Source organism: Protomyctophum parallelum, assembly GCF_964188405.1.
Source record: "Protomyctophum parallelum genome assembly, chromosome: 7".
NCBI classification, from domain to species: domain Eukaryota; kingdom Metazoa; phylum Chordata; class Actinopteri; order Myctophiformes; family Myctophidae; genus Protomyctophum; species Protomyctophum parallelum.
In genome coordinates this window covers 51,236,573-51,255,775 of record NC_139705.1, presented here as the reverse complement: position 1 = coordinate 51,255,775, position 19,203 = coordinate 51,236,573, and the positions used below count along the sequence as shown (strand labels likewise).

The 19,203-nt window shown below is 46.8% G+C and overlaps 1 protein-coding gene across 4 annotated transcripts in view; it reads left to right on the top strand.

Moving 5' to 3' along the window:
• Positions 1–19,203, top strand: part of usp19 (ubiquitin specific peptidase 19) — an 83,466-nt gene that overhangs the window by 64,251 nt on the left and 12 nt on the right. Inside the window, exons 26-28 of one of the 4 annotated variants that reach the window (XM_083768266.1) lie at positions 4,109–4,275; positions 8,810–8,985; positions 18,399–19,203. The exon at positions 18,399–19,203 is cut by the window's right edge and continues 12 nt beyond it. In XM_083768266.1, coding sequence (XP_083624392.1) covers positions 4,109–4,275; positions 8,810–8,985; positions 18,399–18,542 — 487 coding nt within the window. In that variant the 3' untranslated portion in view covers positions 18,543–19,203. Of the gene's footprint in view, positions 1–4,108; positions 4,276–8,809; positions 8,986–11,744; positions 13,053–18,398 lie in introns of those variants that run through there. The other 3 variants (XM_083768263.1, XM_083768265.1, XM_083768264.1) reach the window with 3 other exon arrangements.

The following is a 19,203-nucleotide window of genomic DNA, read 5'->3' as shown; positions in this document are numbered from 1 at the left end:
ATAATGTTGAAAAGCCCAAGGCAGAAGACCTTCAACTCTTACTAAATGTTGCTCAGCAGAGAGATGATGATCATAAAACCGTGGCTCTATATACAGACAATATGTTGCAGTAATGAGCAAGTTGCAAATGTTGAGTGAGAGCATGCCTGCACCAGTCTCATCAAGAAGACTGAATAGGGTTGATACAACATTGTTTAACATACAAAGATATGTTTCATTTGTGTGAAGGCCAGTACAAGACCAGAACATCTGACAGCCATTATGGCTGGTACTGGTATGTGTACCAGAGACTTATGGTCCTTCATGCAGCATCAGAAAGGTTGATGAAGTTGTACATCATCTGCTCCTCTCGTACCCAGATCTCTTTGTGTATGATGACAAATATACAATAATACTGGTAATATGCCGGGGCGGCAGTGCCTCAGGGATAGAGTGGCCAATAGAGCGGCTGGATGGAGAACCGTGAGGTTCGCAAGACAAATTTCAGTGTGAACTAACAATATACCGGTAGTACTATATCATACCATATTCTCAGTTCCATCCAGGGCTCCCCCAGAGTTAGACTCTGAACCCCTAATTGATCCCGATGTGCAGGTCGGGGGGTGTGTGACTGAATCTGTGAATGTAATGCACAATCTATGTAAAGTGCTTTGGATAAAAGCTCTATATACTGTAAATGCACCAATTTCCATTTACGGTATATAAACTCCTTGACTGTTATGATGACATACTGAAGACACTGAATCTGAGGAAGAAGATGATATTGTCTAAATACAAACCCTGGAAACATACAGCATTACAATTTGTAGAACATGGAAAGTCTGATGTTGCATGCTCTAAAAGTGTGCCCATGGGAAATGGGCACAATGAGAGAAGATGCAAATATCCAAAAAAATCCAGAACTACTACATAGACCTGCAGATATATCGATGAAGAAAACCATGGACCAGTGTCTTCAGTATGTCATAACTCTTATTTATTGAAAGTGATGACTTGTCATCACTTTCATTTATTTAAAGAAAAACTAATTCAGTAAGATTAATAAAAGCTTTGACATAGATACTGGTCTGCTGTTCTAATTCTTTGTTTTATAGCTGCTATATTTCGTTTAGAGATGTAGTGTTTTAGGTATTATTTATGATATTTGTCGTCATATGCAAAGAGATCTGGGTACGAGAGCAGCCGATGTACAACTTCATCAATCTTTCTGATGCTGCATGTGAAGGCCCGTCTCTGGTACTCTGACCAGTAGTCCTGGTTTTGTCTATGAACTGATTGCAACAAGACCGCAAGGACTTTTTTGTGCTCCCTTTTGGACTGATTGTATGACTGTACTCTGTTGCTGATTTTACATTTATGTCTAATAAACTATTAAATCCATCAATCAATCAATCAATTGTGCTGGCCTTCCCACAAATGAATGTTAAACAGTGTTGTATCCTATTCAACAATGTTGTACCCTATTCAGTCTTCATGACGAGACTGCATGCTCTCACTCTGGTCTTACTGGAGTAGTTTTCTCAACATGATACAGTATATGATGAGGAGAGTATATTGAATTTGGGTTTGCCAGGGTTTTATGAACACCATCTCTCTGTTGAACAACAGTTAGTGTTGAAGGTCTTCTGCCATGGGCTTTATACATTATGGGTCTTGTTTCGTGCCTTTTTCTAACTGTTTAGCAAAGATGATACAAAGATTTGGATCCAATATTCCATTTTGGTAAAACTTTAAAGATACACTTCAGAATTTGTACAGTATCTATGTTGTGCACTATTATTAGGCTATAGTATGTGCAGTAACCGTATTACAAGTGATACTAATTGTCAGTGTAGAGTAGACTACTGGACAGGCAGTAGGCTCTGTTACACTAAAGAGAACTAAATGCTAGGTCACTCTCCACTCCAGTCAGCTAAATAGCTACTTGATTTGACAAGGTTCATCTCATCTTTTCACATTCCAAAATATGTGAAATGATTTTACCTGTCATTTTATGAAGAAAGCCACATACTGTAGGCATTAAGATGCAGGTGGAGCCAAATACTGTAGTATATCTTGACTGTAACCAAATGGCTGTAACCAAATAACTACAGAAATGAATAACTTGCTGTTATGAGGATAATATTGAGATTTGAGCTTGATGAGGGAACATCCAGGTCATGTGCTGCAACATAATAATAGTTCCACTGTAGTTCCACTGTAGGCTTGCATATTTCTCTGTACTATTGTTGAAGCGGCATACATTTTTACCACACATTCTCATTTCTCAAGTTTGACACATTATAATGTAGGGACTTATACTCAAGTGAATTTGTTATTATTTTTCCACCCTTGATAAGTGAAGCCAAAACTAATCTAATCTGTGTGATACTGTAGATTTCATTAGGAGTTGGGACTGTTTTATTTCTCCCCGTTTGGCACACCATATACGTTAGTGGCATAACTCCACGAGTATGCAAGCTACAGTTCAATTCAGTAGAACTACACCTTTCCTACAAGCCCTCATATGTGTTGCTTTGACAATCCATTTCAGAGTCACTACAAAGTAAAGAAGACAGTCTTTACTGTCTTTTCTAGAATGTAGAAGTATGTCCTGGCTTCAAGTATGCCAAGTTTTGAACCTCTCAGAGCTTCCGATATCCAGTCTAATATCATGATATGGATATCATATTGATACTAGGGATGTCCCAATCACATTTTTGTGCTCCCGATCTGATCATTTAAAAATGGCATGATCGGCCCCGATTTCTGATACACTTCACACATAAGATCACATAAGATGCACATAGGTGGAGCCAAATACTGTAGTATAAATTGACTGTAACCAAATAACTCAAATAACAGAAATTAATAACTTGATTATTTATATTTATGAGGATAATATTGAGATTTGAGCTTGATGAGGGAACATCCAGGTCATGTGCTGCAACATAATAGTTAGTAGTTCCACTGTAGGCTTGCATGTTTATCTGTACTATTGTTGAAGCGGCATCTATTTGTTCAGAATTTCTCAAGTTTGAGACATTTCATACATTTTAGGGACTTCTACTCAAGTTATTCTTTTATGTTTTCCCACCCTTGATAAGTGAAGTAAAAATAAAAATAATGTGATACTGTAGATTTCATTAGTTTTATTTCCCCCCGTTTGGGACACCATATATGTTTTGTGGCATAACTCCACGATTATGCAAGCTATATTTACACAATTGGTATTGCTGGATTCAGTAGAACCTCACCTTTCCTACAAGCATATGTGTTGCTATGACAATCCATTCCAGAGTCACTACAAAGTAGAGAAGACATCTACATAGATGTACAATTCCGCCTACTGTAGGTATGTGTTCAAATGACTATCTCATATTGACATTCAGATATTGACATTCAGTCTTTTCTAGAATGTAGAGGTATGTTCTGGCTTCAAGTATGCCATGTTTTGAACCTCTCAGAGCTTCCATTGTGAATCTACATGACTTTAAGTGCCTCAACCCCCAGACGGACAGGCTTTATTTTTAGTTTGAGCTGTATAACTTTATATATCAATTTCACAACTTTTGCAGTAAAATATTTTTATACAAGAATCCATTTCATGTCTGGGAGACCTTAGAGATGAGGAAAAACTATGTTGTGTTTGGTCCTAACTCCGGTAGGGGTATCTCGAAAACTAAAGCACTTTTTGACTGTTCGTCACAGGACTAATTTCCTGGGCCTGGCGTCGTCATGAAAGGGGGGACTGCGACGCTCTACAGATGGACTCGATAACGGTTATCTCTCTCTCTATACCTCTTCCAGGAACCTGGACCTGATCGATAACGGTTATCTCTCTCTCTCTCTGTACCTCTTCCAGGAACCTGGACCTGAGCATAACGGTTATCTCTCTCTCTCTATGCCTCTTCCAGGAACCTGGACCTGAGCATAACGGTTATCTCTCTCTCTCTCTATGCCTCTTCCAGGAACCTGGACCTGAGCATAACGGTTATCTCTCTCTCTCTATGCCTCTTCCAGGAACCTGGACCTGAGCATAACGGTTATCTCTCTCTCTCTCTATGCCTCTTCCAGGAACCTGGACCTGAGCATAACGGTTATCTCTCTCTCTCTGTACCTCTTCCAGGAACCTGGACCTGAGCAAGTTCTGCATCGGCCAGAAGGACGAGCTGCAGCACCCGCCCATCTACGACCTGTACGCCGTCATCAACCACTACGGGGGCATGATCGGGGGCCACTACACGGCCTACGCTCGCACGCCCAGCGACAAGAACAGCCAGCGCAGCGACGTGGGTGAGTCTGGCCTCCCTCCGTCCAGCATTTAGAACAGGCAGCGCATTGACGAGGGTGAGTCTGGCCTCCCTCCCTCCCTCAGCATTTAGAACAGGCAGCGCATTGACGTGGGTGAGTCTGGCCTCCCTCCCTCAGCATTTAGAACAGCCAGCGCAGCGACGAGGGTGAGTCTGGCCTCCCTCCGTCAGCATTTAGAACAGGCAGCGCAGCGACGTGGGTGAGTCTGGCCTCCCTCCCTCAGCATTTAGAACAGGCAGCGCATTGACGAGGGTGAGTCTGGCCTCCCTCTGTCAGCATTTAGAACAGGCAGCGCATTGACGAGGGTGAGTCTGGCCTCCCTCCCTCCAGCATTTAGAACAGGCAGCGCAGCGACGAGGGTGAGTCTGGCCTCCCTCTGTCAGCATTTAGAACAGGCAGCGCATTGACGTGGGTGAGTCTGGCCTCCCTCCCTCAGCATTTAGAACAGGCAGCGCATTGACGAGGGTGAGTCTGGCCTCCCTCCCTCCAGCATTTAGAACAGGCAGCGCAGCGACGAGGGTGAGTCTGGCCTCCCTCCCTCAGCATTTAGAACAGGCAGCGCAGCGACGAGGGTGAGTCTGGCCTCCCTCCGTCCAGCATTTAGAACAGGCAGCGCATTGACGTGGGTGAGTCTGGCCTCCCTCCCTCAGCATTTAGAACAGGCAGCGCATTGACGAGGGTGAGTCTGGCCTCCCTCCGTCCAGCATTTAGAACAGGCAGCGCATTGACGAGGGTGAGTCTGGCCTCCCTCCCTCCAGCATTTAGAACAGGCAGCGGAGCGACGAGGGTGAGTCTGGCCTCCCTCCCTCCAGCATTTAGAACAGGCAGCGCATTGACGAGGGTGAGTCTGGCCTCCCTCCCTCCAGCATTTAGAACAGGCAGCGCATTGACGAGGGTGAGTCTGGCCTCCCTCCCTCAGCATTTAGAACAGGCAGCGCATTGACGAGGGTGAGTCTGGCCTCCCTCCCTCAGCATTTAGAACAGGCAGCGCAGCGACGAGGGTGAGTCTGGCCTCCCTCCCTCCAGCATTTAGAACAGGCAGCGCAGCGACGAGGGTGAGTCTGGCCTCCCTCCGTCCAGCATTTAGAACAGGCAGCGCATTGACGAGGGTGAGTCTGGCCTCCCTCCCTCAGCATTTAGAACAGGCAGCGCAGCGACGAGGGTGAGTCTGGCCTCCCTCCGTCCAGCATTTAGAACAGGCAGCGCATTGACGTGGGTGAGTCTGGCCTCCCTCCCTCAGCATTTAGAACAGGCAGCGCATTGACGAGGGTGAGTCTGGCCTCCCTCCCTCCAGCATTTAGAACAGGCAGCGCATTGACGAGGGTGAGTCTGGCCTCTCTCCCTCCAGCATTTAGAACAGGCAGCGCATTGACGGGGGTGAGTCTGGCCTCCCTCCCTCCCTCCAGCATTTAGAACAGCCAGCGCATTGACGAGGGTGAGTCTGGCCTCCCTCTGTCAGCATTTAGAACAGGCAGCGCATTGACGAGGGTGAGTCTGGCCTCCCTCCGTCCAGCATTTAGAACAGGCAGCGCATTGACGAGGGTGAGTCTGGCCTCCCTCCCTCCCTCCAGCATTTAGAACAGCCAGCGCATTGACGAGGGTGAGTCTGGCCTCCCTCCCTCCAGCATTTAGAACAGCCAGCGCAGCGACGAGGGTGAGTCTGGCCTCCCTCCCTCCGTCCAGCATTTAGAACAGGCAGCGCATTGACGAGGGTGAGTCTGGCCTCCCTCCCTCCAGCATTTAGAACAGGCAGCGCATTGACGAGGGTGAGTCTGGCCTCCCTCCGTCAGCATTTAGAACAGGCAGCGCAGCGACGAGGGTGAGTCTGGCCTCCCTCCCTCCAGCATTTAGAACAGGCAGCGGAGCGACGAGGGTGAGTCTGGCCTCCCTCCCTCCAGCATTTAGAACAGGCAGCGCAGCGACGGGGGTGAGTCTGGCCTCCCTCCCTCCCTCCAGCATTTAGAACAGGCAGCGCATTGACGTGGGTGAGTCTGGCCTCCCTCCCTCAGCATTTTGTTCCTTTGACTGACACGGAAACACAGGGTTTTTCAGAAAAACTGTCAGGATTTAGAAGGCCTTTTGTAGTCAGGTCTAAATGGGTGTTAACTCTCTCTCTCTCCCTATAGTCTGGCGCCTGTTTGACGACAGCACGGTGACCATGTCTCTCTCTCCCTATAGCAGGGGTCCTCAACTAGAAATGATGAAGGTCCACAATTTTTTTTTTTTAAAGACCGAGGTCCGTCCTTCGGAGAGCGGGGCTCTATGCCCCTTTAGTATGGTCAAGCCAAGCTTATACAAATCAGATCCCCTTCCACCCAACCAATAATGGGGTGCAGAGTGCAGGCCCGGAGTGGAACTCCAAATCAGGCCGGGAGTTATACGCCCTGGCAGGCCACACTGCGCGCGCCCAGAATTTTGGAGGCCCTTGGGGGACATTTTGGGGGCCTTTGCAGCAATTTCACATGAGAAATGTACCATCTAATGTTATTTATATTAGGCCTAAAAAAAAAACTTTGGTTTCCGGTTGCCGACCGACTCTATTAAATATGCGCGACTCATATTATTTTATTGGCATTTGGTGAAAAAAAAAAAAAAAAAACAGAATACGACCGAGTCAAGACCAAAAAGGTCTTTGATCATTAAAATTCTCTTTGATGAGACCATCGGGACACGCGACCTCATCCTACGTTATAAAAAATTAAATCCACGTAGGAATAGTTGTAGAACCACTATCGTTTGTAACAACACTGTCAACACAGCGCGCTGTGCGCCGCCATGTTGCTCAGCTCTGACCGGGGAGCGGAGCGCAGCCTCTAGACTAGAGCCGTTTAGAGACAGAGAGTGACGACAATGGACTGATCAATGACGCATGCAGCCCCACGAATAAGCAGTGAACGGAGATGTCGCAACTCTCTCAACTAAACCGCGCTGCCTCCGACAGAAATATTTAGGGGAACATGTTTTAACGTGACATGCAGACCCGGTTCAATGGGAAACACAAACACACATTGAATAACACACGCCGATATTGTTGTGTTTCTGTTGCGTGTGTGTTGTGGTGCCACTGCCACCGCACATTAAAATGCCACAAAAAAAAAGCCAAAAGCCAACCGCAGGGCAGCAGAAAATATCAGCAACCCTATTTTCTAAACCTGCTGCCTCTACTCCAGGTATATGTCACTGTGTAATGAAAACAATGTAAAGTTGTATTAACCATTAAAACTGCCACAGTTATTTCACATAGCCAAAATATGAAATATGTAGAAGCCTATCCATCATTGCCGTAGGATTTCTTTTTAAATCCTTGCTACCCATCCTTCCCACGAAAAAATAAATAAGTAAAATAAAATAAAATAAATTCCTTGCTACCCATCCTTCCCACGAAAAAATAAAATAAAATAAATTCCCTACCTACTCAGCCCAAAAATGACAGCCAATCGGAAACCAAAGTTTTTTTTTTTTAGGCCTTATTAACTTAACTCAACCGCCAGTTGAGTACCCCTGCCCTATAGTCTGGCGTCTGTTTGACGACAGCACGGTGACCATGTCTCTCTCCCCCTATAGGCTGGCGTCTGTTTGACGACAGCACGGTGACCATGTCTCTCTCTCCCTATAGGCTGGCGTCTGTTTGACGACAGCACGGTGACCATGTCTCTCTCTCTCCCTATAGGCTGGCGTCTGTTTGACGACAGCACGGTGACCATGTCTCTCTCTCCCTATAGGCTGGCGTCTGTTTGACGACAGCACGGTGACCATGTCTCTCTCTCCCTATAGGCTGGCGTCTGTTTGACGACAGCACGGTGACCATGTCTCTCTCTCTCCCTATAGGCTGGCGTCTGTTTGACGACAGCACGGTGACCATGTCTCTCTCTCCCCCTATAGGCTGGCGCCTGTTTGACGACAGCACGGTGACCATGTCTCTCTCTCTCCCTATAGGCTGGCGTCTGTTTGACGACAGCACGGTGACCATGTGTCTCTCTCCCTATAGGCTGGCGTCTGTTTGACGACAGCACGGTGACCATGTCTCTCTCTCCCCCTATAGGCTGGCGTCTGTTTGACGACAGCACGGTGACCATGTCTCTCTCTCCCTATAGGCTGGCGCCTGTTTGACGACAGCACGGTGACCATGTCTCTCTCTCCCTATAGGCTGGCGTCTGTTTGACGACAGCACGGTGACCATGTCTCTCTCTCCCCCTATAGGCTGGCGCCTGTTTGACGACAGCACGGTGACCATGTCTCTCTCTCCCTATAGGCTGGCGTCTGTTTGACGACAGCACGGTGACCATGTCTCTCTCTCCCCCTATAGGCTGGCGCCTGTTTGACGACAGCACGGTGACCATGTCTCTCTCTCCCTATAGGCTGGCGTCTGTTTGACGACAGCACGGTGACCATGTCTCTCTCTCCCTATAGGCTGGCGTCTGTTTGACGACAGCACGGTGACCATGTCTCTCTCTCTCCCTATAGGCTGGCGTCTGTTTGACGACAGCACGGTGACCATGTCTCTCTCTCCCTATAGGCTGGCGCCTGTTTGACGACAGCACGGTGACCATGGTGGAGGAGAGCCAGGTGGTGACGCGCTACGCCTACGTCCTCTTCTACCGCCGCCGCAACTCTCCCGTGGAGCGTCCTGGGCGCTTCCTGGGCCCGCTGGGCGCCGAGTCGCCCACGGCGGCCGGCGCCGCCGCCAGCCAGGTGAATGAATGAACCGTCACCAGACCTTTTGTACAGGCCGTGACTAGGGATGCTCCGATGGGGTGGTTTGGGACCGATATGGCGATCACCGGTTGTTTTTCTCGTGATCGGGGACGATACTGATAGGTCCGATACCGATACTGATCTTGTTTTCAAAAACGTCAAAACTGTTCCTGTGTGTCGGGGAAGAAGGGGAGAATCTTTAGGCCTGTCACAAAAATGCTAAATGATGTTATACTATATATCTGATTGACATTTATATTATACCACTTAAATGGTGTAAAAGATTACCAATCAGAGTGAATATCGGCCGATCACTGGCCGATTATCGGAGTATCTCTACCGGTAACACAAAAGAGAAATTATACACGACTGAAAAGGTATACATGTAATTCACATAAAATTCACAAAAAATCTTCTAAATCCTCCAGTTTTCTGAAATAAATATTTTCACGATTTTTCAAAAATAGCAGACCTACAAGCTTGTAGGTCTGCTATTTTTCAATAGCTAAATTATAACATAACGTTTAAAACACCAAAAGGGGTTAAACATCGGTATCGACCAAGGATTTCCAAATCGGTGCATCCCTACCCAGGGCCCAACTTAGTGAAAATAGCAGATCTACAAGCTCACAGCACATCGCTTTGCGCCGTGTTGTGAGCTTGTAGATCAGCTATTTTCACTACATTTTGTTTTCTCATTTATGGAATTTCATTGATTTTTCTTTCATTTATTCGGGAAATGACTTTGTATGAATTCATTTTGGGAATGTTTTTTGTGAAAATGTTTGGAAATTATAATAATTAAACACAAAATGTAGGAAACAAAACAAATTAAGAATGTGGTTCCCAAACTTTTTAGCCTGTGACCCAAAAATTGTCTATTTTCACTTTTCTTCTAATTTATGTTTCTAATATTGTTCTAATTTATTTCTTACATTTTACTTTTGTTTCTTCGTGAAACCCTTTCCTTCTGAACGGCACCTTGTTACTGTGTTGGGGTTACATTATGACAGACACACCCACCCACAGACACACACAGACACACACACACAGACACACACAGACACACACACACAGACACACACAGACACACCCACCCACAGACACACACACACACAGACACACCCACCCACAGACACACACACACACACACACAGACACACACAGACACACCCACACACAGACACACACACCCACAGACACACAGACACACACACCCACAGACACACAGACACACACACACACAGACACACACACACAGACACACCCACCCACAGACACACAGACACACACACACAGACACACACACACACAGACACACACACACACAGACACACACACACCCACAGACACACACAGACACACCCACCCACAGACACACAGACACACACGACAGACAGACACACCCACCCACAGACACACACACAGACACACACACACACACACCCACAGACACACACACAGACACACACACACAGACGCACACACACACACAGACACACCCACCCACAGACACACACACACACACACACACACACACACCCACAGACACACACACAGACACACACACACAGACGCACACAGACACACACACACACAGACACACCCACCCACAGACACACACACACAGACACACACACACACACCCACAGACACACACACAGACACACACACACAGATGCACACAGACACACACACACAGACACACCCACCCACAGACACACACACACAGACACACACACAGACACACACACACACACACCCACAGACACACACAGACACACCCACCCACAGACACACACAGACACACACACACACAGACACACACACACCCACAGACACACACGACAGACAGACACGCACACACACACACACAGACACACACACACACCCACAGACACACACGCACGCACACACACACACTGTACTGTGATTGTACGATGTGGTTTATGTGTGTCCATCTATATTCATTAACTTAGGTGATCATGTGAACCGCCTCCACAATGTCTTTGTCCGTCTAAATACTGCTGACAATCAGCCAGATTAAAACACCAGAGGAATCCTTTATTGCCGATCACTTGTGATTTCATGCAGTCTGCGGTCCATAATATCACTGACTAAAAGGTGCTGTGAAAGACGTTTATTTTGTTATACTGTGTACCGTAAGCGATGATTGACACCCTGGGGTAGCACAGTAGGCCCAACGTTGTGTATCTCTCTGTAACCGTAGCGATGATTGCCACCCTGGGGTAGTACAGTAGGCCCAACGTTGTGTATCTCTCTGTAACCGTAGCGATGATTGACACCCTGGGGTAGCACAGTAGGCCCAACGTTGTGTATCTCTCTGTAACCGTAGCGATGATTGACACCCTGGGGGGTAGTACAGTAGGCCCAACGTTGTGTATCTCTCTGTAACCGTAGCGATGATTGACACCCTGGGGTAGTACAGTAGGCCCAACGTTGTGTATCTCTCTGTAACCGTAGCGATGATTGACACCCTGGGGTAGTACAGTAGGCCCAACGTTGTGTATCTCTCTGTAACCGTAGCGATGATTGCCACCCTGGGGTAGTACAGTAGGCCCAACGTTGTGTATCTCTCTGTAACCGTAGCGATGATTGACACCCTGGGGTAGCACAGTAGGCCCAACGTTGTGTATCTCTCTGTAACCGTAGCGATGATTGACACCCTGGCGTAGTACAGTAGGCCCAACGTTGTGTACAGTATCTCTCCGTCAATGTAATCCTAGTGTGTTCAGACCTCGCCTTGTTCCCAGAAGCTGACGACAGGTTTCCGCCAATCGCAGGCCTCACTAATATGGCGGGAACTGGAGGAAGAGGAAGAGGAGGGTCTTCTGGCCGAAGGCGAAGGCCCCCCCCGGGGGCGGGGCCTGTTCCTCGGCGCCGGGCCTCCGCCGCGGAGGCGGCAGCAGGCCGGGAGGCGAGGCGAGCAGGAGGAACATGGCGGCGAGGCCGAGGGAGGGGCGAGGCGGCTCCACCTCCACCACCACCACCGCAGGCCGAGGACCGCGGACGGTCCTGACGACGACTGCGTGCGATATTTCGCTCTCGGGACGCTGGTGGCCCTGCTGGCCCTGCTCCTCAACCTGCTGTACCCTCTGCTGTACAAAGCCCACCGGGTCTGACCCACCGGGTCTGGCCCTGCTCCTCAACCTGCTGTACAAAGCCCACCGGGTCTGACCCACCGGGTCTGGCCCTGCTCCTCACCGGGTCTGACCCACCGGGTCTGGCCCTGCTCCTCACCGGGTCTGACCCGTCTGTCGGCAGAGCGTCGGTCACATTTACTCTGAGGGACTTGAGGGGCCGTTCTCAGCGGAGTCGGGCTCCTGTTCGCCACTCATAAGAGTTTTCAGACATCGTTATAGAGCATTTGCGACTCGACTTAACTCGGCCAACAAAGGGAATCTGGCGACGCGCCTCAATACAAGCCTGGCGCGGCTATTAGCCTGGCTATTAGCCTGGCTATTAGCCTGGCGCGGCTATTAGCCTGGCTATTAGCCTGGCTATTAGCCTGGCGCGTCTATTCCCGGTGCGTCACCAGAGCAGAGGTAGGAGAAGACAGCTGGAGCAGCGCGGACACTTCAAGCCTTTTTATTTTATTTAGGCGCCAAGTACAAAAAACAAACAAATGGCTCTGATGAAGTCTGCGTACGTCGAAGCGTTAATCGTTTGTTTTGTACATGGCGCCTAAATAAAGAGGCTTGAACTGTCTGCGGCGCTGCTCCAGCTGTCTTCGCCTGTCCTCCTCCACTTACTCTGCCTTTTTAAAAACACCCGTCATAATACACCTGGCATAATAATCTCACACATTGAAATATGGCGTTCGCTAAAACGGGCGGGTTGAACTTTAAATGTTGCGCGTGACGTGTCTTGTCACCCTGAGTACTAATTATAGGGTACCGTACAAGAGCTAGAGAGCTTGTTGTAGCGAAGTAGGATATTAAGTACTATTATTACGTTCATTGCTTTTATGAATTGTATTGTCTCTACTGTCAAACAAATCAGTTTTTTGTTCTTTTCCTTCTCGACTATGGTATATGTATATATATATATATATATATATATATATATATATATATATATATATATATAGTACATTTTAAACGGCCACAGTTCCCTGCACAATGAGTTTCAATCCAGGCTCTTATAAAATAATTTTAATATAGAAAGTAATGGAATATCATGCCACAATGGGCATGGTTTTTGTTTGCACACAGCCTTGTTTTGCAGTGTAAGAATGTAGAAGCCTTGTAGACATACAACAATAATAGCACACTGACTTAACCATGAAGGAAGGCTCGCTCACATGCTGCTGATGCAGAGGCTTTACTCTTTCCACTGTGATGGAAACATCGAGGAGGGGTTTGTTTTAAAAGCCGACAGCCGTATGAATGAATAGAGGCTTTGCTGCACATAGCATGAAATGAAGTCAGTGGAAAATCAAGTCTCGAAGTGAGTTTAACGTTGTTTAATGCGATCAGGTAAGACTTTTTCTGTTTGGATGTTACGGTCTGTCAAGGCCAGAAAGTAGGCGTTCCTTCATAACTTCCGGGTACGATGATGTCACATGTCGCATACCCTCTATATCATATATGTCAAACTCAAGGCCCGGGGGCCAAATCAGGCCCGTGAATGAATTATCTTTGGCCCGCAGGATGATATTTAATTAGTATTAGAACCTGCCCTTTGGTATATTGCACGGACCACCATAATACTACAAGTCCCACAATGCACTGCGAGTGCATTGTCACGTATCGAGGGCCCGCAAGCGCAAGCATGCGTCTTCTCTTCACTATTGATCAGCAGTGAAAGTATATCACTTGTGGTCAACTTTCAGCTATACCCCTCTACACAAAAATGGCCCGTGAAACACAGTCCGGCCCTCGACTTGTACCAATTTCTTTATTTTGGCCCACTGTGTATTTGAGTTTGACATCCCTGCTCTATATCTAACCTGACTCTGCCAGATGGGGGCGGTATTGGGTAACCATGTTCCCCAACACGGCAACCATCTGGGACCTCTCAGGGAGTTGAGCTAACGACACCGAACCGCTCCGTGGTTCGAACCAATCAGCGTGAGCTAACGGCGGGATATGTGCGAAACCGGATGTGAAGCTATATAGACACGTCAACATGATTGGTTGTGTTTGCACGCCCACACGGTGATAGACAGACGGTCCCATCCAATCATCTACCAAGTATCTTGAAAAAAAAAGGAACAGCCCCCGTCATCGAATTTGCTTCCGAGATCCCGCAGATCCCAATAAGCTGTGAAACAAATTTGTGTAGCAAGCTTCTTGGATCTGGCAGCGTCGGGTTACTCTATATCAGGGTTCCCCAATACATTTTCCTCGTCAAGGGCCATATTTTGACTAGCGTACCAGGCTGGGGGCCGAGTCCGCACGTGCGAGGTCGAGGTCTTGCCCTGAAATTTTTCATTTTCAGGGCAAGACCTCATTTGAAAAGGATGCCCAGTTTGACATGCATAGGCTATACTGACCCCCATTTAATGCCATTTATATCTGGGACCCCTCCAAAAAAGAAAAAAAGGGGGGCAGGCTGAGGAGCCGCCAGCTTTATGTTTTCATGACTTGATGATGTGCTACTGTTGGTGTTATTATTGAACTGAGTCACCATGTTGTAATGTATGTATGTTCCAACATTGTGACCACTAGAATGTCAAATGTCAAGCCATAGCCCGTGGGTGGTTTTAATGAGCGTTTAAGGAGCGTTTTGCAGGATGCTAACGAGGTACCATTTGTGTCCTTTTGAATTCCCTGCACAATGAGGCAGATCGTGTCTCGACAACCGATCATGCCCGAGTCATTAAGCAATGACGTGGTAATTAATTAATAATGAAGGAGATGCTGTTCTATCTATGAATTTACATAATCGTTATTTTAGTGGGATCGAATGCACTGTATGGAAAGTTGTAGAGATGTATGCATATAGCGGCTACAGCCAGTAAAAAAAAAACAATAACAGTTTCACTTTAAAATGGGCATTTCACCTAAAAGATCTAAGTATTCTTTTGAACATACTGTAGCTGATTCTCTGGGAGTGAACGGCATCTTTCACTGAAACCCACTTAGAACGATTCTAATTAATCCTGACGGTTTTCTGAAAAACCCTATGTTTCTATGTCAGTCGTTCTCAAACAATTTCATGTCAAGGACCCCCAAGATTATATGTAATTGGCGGCCGACACCCCCATCTGAAAATATGTTGTTCCACGGACCCCCCCCCCCCCCCCCCCCCGAAGCAAAGATTTTAGTTAAAAGAAAATTCGCTCTGAAAGAATATATATTCAAAGATTTGCACTACATGTGACGCAGTGTTGTTTTTGGCAGCTAATTTTAGTTTTAGTCTCTCTTGAATAGTTTTCATTTAGTTTTAGTCACCTGGAATGTTTTAGTGTTAGTCTAGTTTTAGTCGACTAAATCAACTGTATTTTGGCGGGCCTTGATACCGTCGTAATGACAAGCTCGTAGCGTGCCACCGAGTGGCAGGCTACGAGCTTGTAGGTCTGCTATTTTAGAAAAAACGACTGACATAGAAACATATAGCTTTTTCAGAATTAGGAATTTCTCAAAAGGTGCTTTTCCTTTGGGTGTTGTGTTGTGGTGTTTCTGTTGTATGTAGTCGTTTGTGTTAAAAATGGGTCTCAGGGAAATCTCACTACGTTCTGCTATCGAGGCAAGTCTACTTGCTGTTTCTTTCTTAACTGAGTGCACTTTACTATAGGCTTCACTCAAATTATGCAACCGCAAGTTCATCTAGTTTCACTGTGTGTTTCATGTCTTGCACTAATCTGCGTGAGTGTAAAGCAGACCGTATAACATGTTATAAAAAATCAGGAGAAGGTTAAAAAAAAACATTTTAGAAAGTTGATTATTATTATTATTTTTCTCATGGTTTTGATGAATACTGTTTTCTCTCTCCAATGGGCCTGCTTCGTGAAAAGGCTATAGAAACTGTGCAAATGAAGGCTATTTAAACATTACCAGTCATTAAGCAGTCTGTTTTTATTTGGATTGTCGTGATTTGAGTTGTATTATAGGGATCATTGAAGATCCATTTTTAGCTGTATTTTCAACTGGCTCTTCCCTATGTATTGTCCTCAGGCAGTGTTGCCAACTTAGCGGATATGTCGCCATATTTAGCTTCTTTCCAGACCCCCCCCTAGCGACTGAATTAGTGAAAAGCTTTTGGAGAGAAATCTAGCTACTTTTTCTGGTGAATTGGGGACAAATCGTATTGACAAGTCGCCAGAGATAAAAAACCCTAATTTTTCTTCATTTTCCCTCTCTCAGCCTCAAATCCACTAAGTTGGCAACACTAAAGAGCTCGGGCCAGCTCGGCGCGTCTGGCTTCCTCGGCTCGGTTATGTGCACAGAGCAAGGAAATGGTGTTCTGGGCTGGCTCCATATTTCCGTTGCTAGAGGCGCCCAAAAGTCGCTAGGACGCTAAAAAGGTCGCGCGTGCACATCCCACCCCTATAGCGACTTCTAGAGACTTTTCAAAGAGCCACTAGCTCCTTCCGTTACTGGAGAGTTGGCAACACTGTCCTCAGGACACTCCCCAGGTGCTTTATGTAAAAAACCAGAAGGCCAAGCGCATTCACTTCCTTGTAATCACACATGTACAGTAGGTACAGTAGCTCCATCCAAATGCTGGTCTCTTTAACGGATACAAAAGCATTGTACTGCTTTTTGAAAATAAAACCCCTGTCCTTAAATGTTCTCATTTGTTTCATTGTCATTTAAACACGACGGAGCTCTTGGGTATCGGATGCTGAAAGATCCTTTTCAAACTTTAACCCCCATTTTGTTTTCCTGAGAGCATATTCTCTGTCTCCCTTGAGGGGGAGGGAAAGAGGCTGGGGTGGGAGAGGCATCACTGCACTGGCTTACGGTTGTTTTTAGGATTTATTTTAAATTTATTGTACTTGTGTATAAAGCTCTCAACGGTATCGCACCTTCCTACCTACATGACTGCCTGCCTAAATATGTCCCGAAGGTCTTCCACTTCATGCTGGCCTGCTCGCTTTGCCTAAAAAGAATGGCAACTAAAAGATACGGGGAAGCAGCTTTTTGCTTCTACGGGCCGACGGCATGGAACAAGCTCCCACTGTAGTTTCGACAGGCAGCCTCTGTAGACATTTTTAAAGGACCACTTTTCAACCCATCTTCATATAATTGGTCCTCACTAATAATCACGATAAAATGGCACGATGTTTTTCTACTCAGTCTGTGTCTCATAGGAGGACTGTGGGCAGTTTAGAAACAGTCTTCCAGTGACATCATCATTAGGCAGATTATTTTTTAAACAAGATTTACATTTATTTACGGTTTCTGAACTGCCCACAGCCCTCCTATGAGACACAGACTGGTTTCTGAACTGCCCACAGCCCTCCTATGAGACACAGACTGGTTTCTGAACTGCCCACAGCCCTCCTATGAGACACAGACTGGTTTCTGAACTGCCCACAGCCCTCCTATGAGACACAGACTGGTTTCTGAACTGCCCACAGCCCTCCTATGAGACACAGACTGGTTTCTGAACTGCCCACAGCCCTCCTATGAGACACAGACTGGTTTCTGAACTGCCCACAGCCCTCCTATGAGACACAGACTGGTTTCTGAATTGCCCACAGCCCTCCTATGAGACACAGACTGGTTTCTGAACTGCCCACAGCCCTCCTATGAGACACAGACTGGTTTCTGAACTGCCCACAGCCCTCCTATGAGACACAGACTGGTTTCTGAACTGCCCACAGCCCTCCTATGAGACACAGACTGGTTTCTGAACTGCCCACAGCCCTCCTATGAGACACAGACAGAGTAGAAAAACATTCTCATGAGTATTAGTGAGGACCTATTATATGAAGATGGGTTGAAAAGTGGTGAAGTGGTCCTTTTTTTTTTTTTTTAAGATATTTTTTTGCGGCTTACGCCTTTTATTGATTTTTGAATGGACAGACAGTAGGCTGACAGGAAACGGGAGAGAGATGGGGGGATGACATGCAGTAAAGGCCGTGTCGGGTCCGGGAGTCGAACCCGAGGCACACTGCGACTGGATTACCAGTCCGGTGCCCAGACCGTTACGCTACGGCCTGGGCCGTGAAGTGGTCCTTTAAAGCACAGCTCAAGACCCACTTCTACACCCTTTAATTGATCTTGTATTATGTGTTATTCATGTCCTCACTGTATTGCATTACTGCTCTTGTTTTTTAATGTTTATGCCTTGCTTTTCTTTTTCCTTTTTTTTCTCCATTGCTCTGTAAAGCACTTTGAGCTGCATTTCATGTCATGAAAGGTGCTACACAAATAAAAGTTTTATTATATAATATATTATTATTATTATTATTGTAACGCTGATTTATTTTACAGGCTTCTAGCCAGACACTCTATGGGACAGACCTGGACCCCGAAGGCCCTCCCACGCTGACCCCAGAGGTTCCCGCGGACCTCTTCGCCCACTCCGGGGGGGAGTGCGGCTCCCCGTCCTACAGCAACATGGAGGAGGTGGACTAAAAAGGAACGGCAGAGCTTCTAGAACGTTCCAGAGCTTCTAGAACGTTCCAGAGCTTCTAGAACGTTCCAGAGCTTCTAGAACGGCAGAGCTTCTAGAACGTTCCAGAGCTTCTAGAACGTTCCAGAGCTTCTAGAACGTTCCAGAGCTTCTAGAACGTTCCAGAGCTTCTAGAACGTTCCAGAGCTTCTAGAACGTTCCAGGGCTCTAGAACGTTCCTCTAGAACGTTCCAGGGCTTCGGGCCGGGGGGAGGGGAGATTTACCACATCTCTGCAGGGACGATGCTGGTGGACACAAGTTTAGCCCCTTGGCTAAAATGTATAAAGAAAGAAAAAAAGACACTTCCAAGCTTACTAATTCATGGGCATCTTCTAGGGGTGTTCCAACCACGGTGCAATGCTTGAAGTTCTCCAGGTCGGTCGGTCGGTTGGTCGGGGGGGGGAAATGGACTGTGTGCTTTTTTTTTTTTACACTTAACGCTCATGAGAGATCTTCAGACCATGTGACAGATAAAACAGGGACACAATATGCTAACTAGACTCCCTCCCCCCCCCCCCCCCCCCACTGGCCTGTATTGCTGAACTCACATTTTATATTCTTCATATACAATCACGTATAATTAATAATGGCCCATTGATACAGACTTCCAAGCTGTATATAAG